At 27.4% G+C, this 10,928-nt stretch overlaps 1 protein-coding gene across 1 annotated transcript; it reads right to left on the bottom strand.

Moving 5' to 3' along the window:
* Positions 1-1,000: 1,000 nt before the first annotated feature.
* LOC122508759 lies at positions 1,001-3,105 on the bottom strand. Its single transcript, XM_043622281.1, has 5 exons — positions 2,952-3,105; positions 2,520-2,819; positions 1,916-2,266; positions 1,555-1,779; positions 1,001-1,365 (listed from the first exon to the last, which is right to left on the bottom strand). Exons 1-5 carry the CDS (start codon positions 3,103-3,105, stop codon positions 1,001-1,003), a joined length of 1,395 nt encoding a protein of 464 aa, XP_043478216.1.
* Positions 3,106-10,928: the final 7,823 nt, after the last annotated feature.

Raw genomic sequence — 10,928 nt, 5'->3', positions numbered from 1 at the left:
GTTCCATGGCTGTAATTTTGAAATATTTGTTAATAAAATTTAGTAATTTTTTACTTAAATAAAATATTAATTCATATTAATTAATATCAATTAAAACATTATAGCTTTATGTCCTTTTGGTCATTAAACAAAAATTTATTGAAAAAACGTTCTTTTTAGTTATCTACAGTGGTGTATAACTTCGTAAATTAAAGTTTTTTTTTTGAACAGATGACTAGAACGGGGCGCGCGACGCGCGCCATTTTTGGTTCTAGTAATCAGTTAAAATTATGATTGTAACTGACAACCAGAGACTGACTTTTTGCTTCTCAATAAGTTACTTTTAACTGATTTAAATTTAGGGAGAATGTACAAAATTAATTTGATTGTTGAAATTATTATTAATAATATACAATAAAATAATATAATTTAAATTTATTCATTTTATTTATTAAATGCTTATTTCAAAACTTAATATATTATTTATTTTAATATTCACTTTTAAATCTTGTATACTTTATAATTAAAGCGGAAAATATGAAAACTGTACATTTCAACAAAAACAAAATAATGTAATTTAAATATTTGTCTTATCAATTAAAACCATGATGATTTTGTCAATTTTGGAATATTTCTTTAAAAACAATATTTTTGACTATATTACTTTCTCGCTAATCTCCTAAATATATTTTAAGCGAATTACAAGACTTAACACGTGAGCATGCCACATAAAATTGTCCGTGATTGAAAACGTCTCGTCTGAGATCTATTCCTATTTTGTCAAATGTTTGTCCTTGTGATTTGTTGATAGTCATTGCAAACGCTATTGTAATTGGAAATTGCCTACGTCCAAACTCAAAAGGGTACCGCTCATCGCTGTACAATGTTATTCGATTAATGAAGACTGTTTGGCCACATTTATCTCCAGTTAAAATCTTACATTTTAATAAATGATTTTTTAATTCTAAAATTAGTAGTCGTGTACCATTACAGAGCCCCTCATTTATAGAAAGATTTCTGATTAACATAATACAGTATTAACTCTCAATCTCAATTCATGTGGTGGTAAATTTGGAGGATTTAATGTTTCCAAATATTCAGGTAGAAAAGCTTCACCAATTTCATTGTTATCGCAGTTTTTAACAGTATTTATACTTGTATATAGTTTTTCTGTTGATATATCTAATAGTTCAATAACTGATTTATTGATGTCATCTACGTCAATATTTCGAGCTGATAATATTGCCATTGTAGTTAACTTATCAAATTGTTTGTTAACAATTACCTCTTTGTAGATGTCTTCTGCAATATTTGTATTTGGAGGAGCTATACAATTTTCAGGTATTTTTAAATCATTTTCATTGTGATTAGCTGTCCCATTTCCAACTTGAATTAAAAATAAAGAAAATTCTTTTTCATGTTGTAAAGCACGCATGTTTTCTGTCAATGAAAATTGGTAAAAATCAGACCACACACTACTACATTTAATGCAAAGATTTACCAATTCGCTTCGAGTAGCATTTTGTTTAACTGTCAGCAGTTGTCAAAAATCTCCTCCAAGTATCATTATTTTACCCCCAAACGGTTTGTCACTGTTCATAATATCTCTAAAATTTCTATCCACTAATTGCAAAGCATGCCTTGGAGCCATTGGTGCTTCATCCCAAAAAAATACGTCTATGCTTTTTAAATATTCTGCTTCTTTTGATTGTGCTTTAATAGTTAAAGATGAATCGCTATAAATTGCAATTAGTAATTTAAAAGTTCTATGAACGGTTTTACCTCCAGGCAACAATGTAGCTGCAATTCCAGTAAAAAGCATCGTTTTTTCTTATTATTATCAACTTTTTTCTATCATCATTATCATCAATTGTTTCTAAAATAATATCAACAATCTCTTTTTGTTCCTCATTAGGTGTCTGATACTGTTAAGTACCAATTGCTTGATGCTGTTCATGAAATATTTCATTCTCAATGTCCACTTCAGTTTCTGTTATTTGTAACATTGATGGAAAATATGTTAGACTTGAATTTTCAGCATTAAGCAACGTATTAATCTGTATATACGCTTTCTTTTGTGCCAGATTTTCAGACATTGTTTTTGAATAATCTTGAGACAAAGCAACTTTGAATTCTTCCCATAATTCTTCAGGTCGCAAAGGTTGACAATGAATCAGGATTCGTACAAACAATTGCCTTAATTGTCTTGGCATCATCCAAACTCCTGCTTCATGCATAGTATTATTCCACTCATCATCATCTTCTATTAATCCCAATGATAAACATGCTGAAACAAACGAGTCTTGCATAATTCCATTAACTGTTCTTAAATCTTCGAAACTTGTTGCTCCTTTTATTGTTGTTAACAGTAATCTCAAATAAAATAATTCAATTTGTGATGGACTTACAGAATACATGCGACCCAAAGTGTTAAAATGTTGTTTGCGTTTCTGCCAAGTGAAAGCATTCGATGCATTTTTTTTGGAATACGTAGTGTAACGGAATTTCAGAGTATGTATAATTTTTAGCTAATGGATCACGTTTATTCAATTTGAAGTATTCTGTAAGTTCTTTGGACCGGTTTAATGCAGACATAACTGAATTCTGATCATTCACATTATCTACCACAATTGTTTGCTGGTTCGGCAAATGAATAGGCAGTCGATAAATTGAATGACTTTTGCCTTGCAAATTATTGCTTAAAATTCGCCCACATGCTTCAGGTGGGCTAACGTAGCGAGTTTCAATGTAAGTTTTAATTTCATCATGTTCAAGAACACCAACTTCTTGGTTATCATTGCTTTCTGTTTCTTGAATCACAACAATCGCTGCATCATGACCTTTTTATATGTATTTGTAGAGATATTTCACAGCTTTAATGCTTGTAACTACTTCAACGTTAATATGGCAATTTAATCATAACAATAGTTCTTGGTTATGTGGTACAACTCGTCGATTATCATATTCAAAACCATCACGACGTTTGTAAGTTGCAGCATTGCGTCGCTTATAATGTGGATATCCGTCCTCATCCATATTTGTTTCTTCATGAAATGGTTTTGGAAAATTTTTCGAGCATTTGCCATTTTTGTCTAAACACCAATCTCCACAAAGACCATGAATCATATTAGCATCAATTATTTCATGCAACCTTTCGTTAACTGCAGGGTCAGGGATTTCAGCTGAAATAAATTTATCAACAATTTCAGGTGTCGTAATTTTAGAATTTGGTTTTAAATTAATCAACATGTGAACGTGTGGCAATCCACGTTTTTGGTACTTTACAACATAAACATAAGCTTGCACTTCACCAAATAATTTTTCTTTAACTACTATATTAATAAATTCTTCTTTTTTCAATTAAAAAACGCGAGCTACTAAATCAGGTCTATCTGAAGCAGTTTGACCATCTAATAAATTTATTCTGTAATTTCTTTCCATTTTGGATTGCACGTCATTGTAACAAACAAATCTGGCTTACCAAATTTCCTTACTATCGACATTGCATCTTGATAATTTTGCAGGGGCGCATGATTATTCCTCAAATTTTAATTTCCTAATGTTCAAAACATCGAAATTCTTATCATCGAAACATCATTTCGCATAATTTTCAGTTTTCGAAATTTTATTCAACATAATTTTTAATTTATTGATTTATTCTTTATCCTATTATTTAAATAGTCGAATTGTTTTTTAATATAATTTTTAATATGTCGAAAATTTTTTTGACATACATTTTGTTTTTCCGAATGATTATTTGTCATAATTATTAATCCTCCGAATTGCCATTTGACATAATTTTCAAACCTTCGAAATATTATATTACATAACTTTCATTTATCGAAATTTTATTTGTCATAATGTTCATTTACTCGAATTGTCAAGTGACATAAAGCGCATTTACTCGAATTCTCATGTGACATAACCTTCAAATCTTCGAAATGTAATATTTAAGAAATTTCATTTATCGAAATTTTATTTGTCATAATGTTCATTACTCGAATTATCAAGTGACACAAAACGCATTTACTCGAATTCTCATGAGACATAACCTTTAAATCTACGAAATGTCATATTTCAGAAATTTTAATTTATAGAAATTTTATTTGTCATAATTTTCATTTATTCGAATAACCATTTAACATAAAATTTATTTGTCCGAAATTCCATTTGACATAATTTTCAAACATCCGAATTACTTTTTAACCTATAATGCAAGTCACAGAAAGTTCATTTGTCCTAAAAATAACAATGAAATTTTCAAATATTTTTATATTTCTATTGTTATTTTCAGGACAAATGAACTTTTTGTGACTTGCATTATAGGTTAAAAGTAATTCGGATGTTTGAAAATTATGTCAAATGGAATTTCGGACAAATAAATTTTATGTTAAATGGTTATTCGAATAAATAAAAATTATGACAAATAAAAATTATGACAAATAAAATTTCTTTAAATTAAAATTTCTGAAATATGACATTTCGTAGATTTAAAGGTTATGTCTCATGAGAATTCGAGTAAATGCGTTTTATGTCACTTGATAATTCGAGTAATGAACATCATGACAAATAAAATTTCGATAAATGAAATTTCTTAAATATGACATTTCGAAGATTTAAAGATTATGTCACATGAGAATTTGAGTAAATGCGCTTTATGTCACTTGATAATTCGAGTAAATGAACATTACGACAAATAAAATTTCGATAAATGAAAGTTATGTAATATAATATTTCGAAGGTTTGAAAATTATGTCAAATGGCAATTCGGAGGATTAATAATTATGACAAATAGTCATTCGGAAAATCAAAATGTAGGACAAAATAATTTTTGACATATTAAAAATTAAATTAAAAAAACAATTCGACTATTTAAATAATAGGATAAAGAATAAATCGATAAATTAAAAATTATGTTGAATGAAATTTCGAAAACTGAAAATTATGCGAAATGATGTTTCGATGATAAGAATTTTGATGTTTTGAACATTAGGAAATTGAAATTTGAGGAATAATCATGCGCCCCAATTTTGCAGCTTTTTTCTTGGCGATCCTGGATAAGAAGAAGGTAAAACAACTACTTTTCCTACGCGACTGCTTGTATGTTCTGCAGTTCTTTCCAAGTGTTGTAAAAGACTTTCATATGTATCAGCTCTTAATTGTTTTTGATTGTTTCTCAAATAATTCATTTTATCTTTTTCTACTTTAACATAGTTATCAACAGCCCATTGTAGAAACAAACGTCGTCCCATCAAAATGTGATTTGTTTCATTGCGAATAGCCATTCTGTATTTTATATAAGCATTTCTAGTTACTCTTCGATTACTACCAGTCATTTTTATATCATCAGACCAACCCTTGGTACCGCAAGGATAAAATAAAGGATAAGTCCATTGTTCAACATTAGCATCCATTGAACTGACATACTGTAATTGTTTTGTTTGTTTGTTTGTTACGTATAGTAACATAGGATTCTGGTATTTCACCATCTGCAGTTGTAGAAAAAATTGCTGCTACTTCATTTACTCTTTGAAAATTGTATCGTCTTCTATCATGACCTTTTTTTAAAGTAAACAGTAATTCTAATTCAGGTTCTGTACCACTGTTTTGTGCTGTCATTAAATCTAATTCCTCTTTCATCATTTGATATGCATTTGCAAAAGAATTACAAGCACTCATTGCATTGTGAATTGATCTTAAGATTTCAGCATTTAACGTATAATTCATATTTAATCGATAATCTATTGCTTCGTTAGTATCAATTATGAAAAGTTGTCCAAAACTTGGCATTTCGTTATTATCAGGATATAAAGATGTATTAATTTGGTAATAAATCTGACCTTGAATTTTAAAACAAAAGGGTCCTGGTCTTCTGTTATTAAACTGTACCAAATTTGCATTAAAAGACGCAAATGAAAATAAAGTATTGTATTTGCGTATGTTGTCATAAAAGTGATACGATAAGGGATGATTACCTTCAAATAATTCTTTTAATATCGTTGGTGGATCAGGTAAAGGTGGTAGAACTACTTTACCATGGCTGCAACAGTCATTAAAAGAATTACCTCTACCCACTTTTTCTGCTTTAGCTTTGCTTTGCAGTGACAGCACAAAACATTCATGGGACCAAGATGGTGTTCTTGAATGTTATTCAACTGATCATTATTGTCACTAAAATTTTTGTTTGTAACTAACGTCAATTCTTGATCAAGATCGTGAACATATCTGAACTTTTTTAAATTACTTTCCTTCTGCGGTGCTTTTCTCTTTCTTTTTCTACTAATTTTATTATTCTCATTACTAACGTGGTCTCCCATAATTTATTTCAGGTTTTTCAAATGTATTTATAATGACTATTTTTTAACGTTATTATAATATACACAAATATAGTAATAAATATTGTAATTATGATCCGTGTATTATTAATTTATAATTTAAAAAAAAATACAATTTGTTCATAAAATTTTTTTTTGATAATTTTTTTCGTCATAATTTTTGGCCAGAATAGTCTCTTTAATTGATTGATATTAATAATTTCTTTGATTAATCTTAATAATTTTGTAATTAATCCTCATAATTTCTATTTTAGTCTTAATAATTTCTATTTGTCTTATTATTTTTATTCTGTCTTATAATTTCTATTTGTCTTATTATTTATATTTTGTCTTATAATTTCTATTTTAGTCTTAATAATTTCTATTTGTCTTATTATTTCTATTTTAGTCTTAAATAATTTATATTTGTCTTATTATTTTTATTCTGTCTTATAATTTCTATTTAGTCTTAATAATTTCTATTTGTTATTTTTATAATAGGGGAGGGTAGGCTACATTGAACCGGGTATTTTATAAAGTCCAAGAACTAATAAAATTTTACTAATTTCGATCAGGTTTTTGTATCAAAATTAAGCTGAAGTACTCCTTTAGTTAATACACACGTTACAAACACAAATTATTATGATTAAATAATTAAATTAAATTTTTTTCTAACAAGTCACACTTTTCTTATTTTGAAGGATGTGTGTCTACATTGAACCACCTCTAATAAAACACTACAATTTACTTCAAAAATAATATTTCCACTTACACATTGTAAAAAATCTTATTTTCCACTCAAAAAAATAGAAAATTGTTATTTAATTGTTATTACTTGTAAATATAGGAGATTAATGTATTTTAATGTCAGGTTAGGTAGGTAAAGTGACAGTTTGAGTTTATCTCGTTCACAATTGTGATGAAAGCATGTCTTCCAGTATTTTTCTTACTAATTAGTAGAGCAGACAATTTTACAACTCTTAAAATTGAAAATTCTTTGCTTTTTCGGGTGGTTCAATGATGCCGCACTCACTGTATTCACATGACATTCACAACAAAAATTGTTTATAATAAATTTGTGTAAGATTTAAAGTTCTTTATCACATCGGAATATTGAAGTTGACACCCTAAGCGAAATAAATCGCAAGTTTACTAATTTTTAAAACTTCTTATTTCAATAAAAAAACGTCATTATAATTCCACCAAATTTTTTGTTTTGTACGTGAAAAACAGTTTTTTTAGTTTTTCTTTGTAAATAATAAACCTACGTGCCCGAAATTTTTGGACATAGTTTGTTTCAGTAAAACTAACTTATATATTAAATATGAAAAAATTTCACTCAGTCATTTCTCAGAAAATTGAAGTGGTTCACTGTTGACGCTGGTTCAATGTAGCCTACTCTCCCCTAAATAAATAAATTATTTTTAGAAATTCAGTTATTTTAAAAAATTTAAATAAAATTCTTCTTAAATATTGAATTATTTTTATAAATATTAAAATTTTCACAGCAATTATAACTTTAAAAAAATTTTTATAAAGTCCTTTGGAAGAATTCATAAACAAAATTTTAAGAAATAATTAAATTAAAAAAAATCGCACAGATCCAAGACTTTCTCATTTTTTTATGAGAATGTAAAAATAGTATTCTTCGGAAATTTTCATTATTGTAAAAATAATATTTTAATTTTTATACCTATTTTTAAAAAGTTAAATTTTAGAATAATTACAGTTAAAGTGAGAAAAAGTGAAATTATTGAAAAAGTAAATAAGTATTTAAATATTTATTTAACTATTAATAAAAATTAGCCTTTTCAAGAAAAGTAATTGAAATTTTTTTTAGTTAAGTTCCCGTAAATAATTTTAAAAAATGAAATTAACTTTCCAATTAATTAGAAATTTTGTCAAATTTCATTAAATTATAATTTATATTTTAAAGAATTTTATTGTTTACTTTCAAAAATTATTTTTAAATATAATTTATAATAATACATATACCTGTCAAATGATCTCAACCTGTCTTGAGATGATAAAACGCACAAAATGTCACAATATAATAAAACCAAATATATCAAACTTGTTTTACAATAGAAATATATGTTATTGTAAATTGTAAATTGATATGATTCAAATAATTATATATATTATTATTTGAAAATATAATGTGGGTATTTTAGTGTAAAAAGAGTGCAACACGTTTCAACATAGTGTAACTGATGTAGTGAAGGAAAAGTGAGATGATTTGTAAGCCAAAAAAAGTAATTTCTAAGTCCGTCACAAAAAGGCGCCACTACCTTTAGTTTTGTCAGTAAAGGTACGGCCACACCTTAAAGGTTAGATAGTGGCGCCTTTTTGTGACGGACTTAAGATTTTTTGTACAGCCAATCACATTTAGTGACTTGAATTTTCACGACCATGTTTTTCTACCAAAAATCTGGAAGTGTGAAAGCGCTTTAATTAGCATATATTACCGGTTTTACACGTGTTTCCATTCTCATTATCGTCCCAAACTTCCTATCAATCACCAAGATTACCAATAAACAAACCAACAATAAAAAATAGAGAAAATAGTTAATGGCTACACCCTGACATCGAATGAGGAATTGGATTGTCTTTAACTCGGAGACAGTTCATCGTAAGTATTTTTTAAAAAAAATTCATAATATACACTCATTCACTAATTTTCTTTTCAATTTTTTTATATCATAATGAGACTCCGCATCTGAAAAGGGCACTTTTACCATTTGAAATCAATGCTAAAAGTGCCCTTTTAAGATCTGGAGCCTTAAATATTGATATAAAAAATTTAATATATAATATAATTATTACAAAAATCTAAATTTTTAATATTTATTCATACATTCATATCATATACACACTATAAATTTTATTTATTTAAGTTTATAGAAAAAGTAAATTCTAATAAATTTATTTTGCCTGCAGGTGTTTTCCATATAACACACACATTCAGTGATTTTCTATTCAATTCAAAAATCATCATTTTTTTATATAATCCTGTTCTAAAAAATTTATTATTCTATTATTATACAATGTTATGATATAAAAATTATTAATAATTTAATAATTAAATAATTAAACTCGAGTAGTCCTTATATACCACATGCATATGAAATAATCGTTGAATCGTACTAGCAATGCGAATTTTAGGAGTAAGGCTAGCTGAAACAATTAAATTTTGTGCATTTTACATGGAGCTTCAATGGTAAAATCGCTTCGACTAAACCCCCCTTAACCCTTTAGCAGTGTAGTCAAAATAAGCTTTTCGTGCCACAAATGTGCAAAAAAAATTTTTTTAATTACTTGATATTATTATATTTTATGTTTTCGGGGTCGCTGAATCCGAATATTTAATCAAAATTTAAAAATTCAAAATGGCGGCTTAAAAATAGCGGCTTAAAAATTTAAAAGTTTCCATATTTGACTAAAAATACTCACTTGGGGGTTTTTGGGGTCGCTGATTTCGAATATTTGGTTCAAATTTAAAAATTCAAAATGTCGGCTATAAAATGGCGGCTTTAAAAATTTAAAAGTTTCCTGATTTGACTAAAAATGTTCACTTGGGGGGTTTTTGGGGTCGCTGATTTTGAATATCTGGTTGAAATTTTAAAATTCAAAATGGCGGCTTCAAAATGGAGACCAAAAAAATTTTAAAGTTTTCGGATTTGGCTAGAAATGAGCATTTGGGGGTTTTTGGAGACACTGAATTAGAATATTGGGTTAAAATTTTATAATTTTAAATGGCGACTTCAAGATGTCAACTAAAAATTTAAAAGTTTACGAATGCGGTTATAAATAGTTATTTTGAGTCTTTTGGAGTTTATATTTTTATATTTTTATATATGTATAATATATTTTACATATATTATATTTTTATATTTGTATATATTTACACAAACTATTTAAAACACCGCTCTTAGTCGAATCCGGAGTCACGAACTATTTTATTTAATTACTATTATTAAATTTTTTAATATAGATCGATTTTAAGTATTTTACAATGTTTTAAAACATCGGACATATTAATTCCTTTGCTTTAAGTTTTAAGAACTAATTTAAAAACTTAAAATTTTTTGGTCGCCAATTTGGAGCCGTCAGTTTGAATTTTAAATTTTTGATTAAATATTTGGATTTAGAGACCACAAAAACTTCCTAATGAGCATTTTCAGCCAAATTCGTAAATTTAAAAAAAATTTTAATCGCCATTTTGAAGCCGACATTTTGAATTTAAAAATTTTAATCAAATATTGGAATTCAGCGACCCCAAAAACCCCCAAGTAAACATTTTTAGTCAAATCCGTAAACTTTTAAATTTTTTTGGTAGCCATTTTGAAGCCGACATTTTGAATTTTAAATTTTTGACTAAATATTTGGATTTAGAGACCTCAAAAACCCCTAAATGAGCATTTTGAGCCAAATTCGTAAACTTAAAAAAATTTTTGGTCGCCATTTTAAAGCCGCCATTTTGAATTTAAAATTTTCAATAACGGATTTGGATTCAGCGACCCCGAAAACCCCCGAGTAGGCATTTTTATCAAGATTCGTTAACTTTTATATAACTTTTTTTTCGATGCCGCTATAGCGGTCATACACAATGGGGCACAAATTATTTTGGCCTCT

Source organism: Leptopilina heterotoma, unplaced genomic scaffold, assembly GCF_015476425.1.
Source record: "Leptopilina heterotoma isolate Lh14 unplaced genomic scaffold, ASM1547642v1 Lhet_569, whole genome shotgun sequence".
NCBI classification, from domain to species: Eukaryota; Metazoa; Arthropoda; class Insecta; order Hymenoptera; family Figitidae; genus Leptopilina; species Leptopilina heterotoma.
This window is presented reverse-complemented; position numbering and strand designations above follow the sequence as displayed.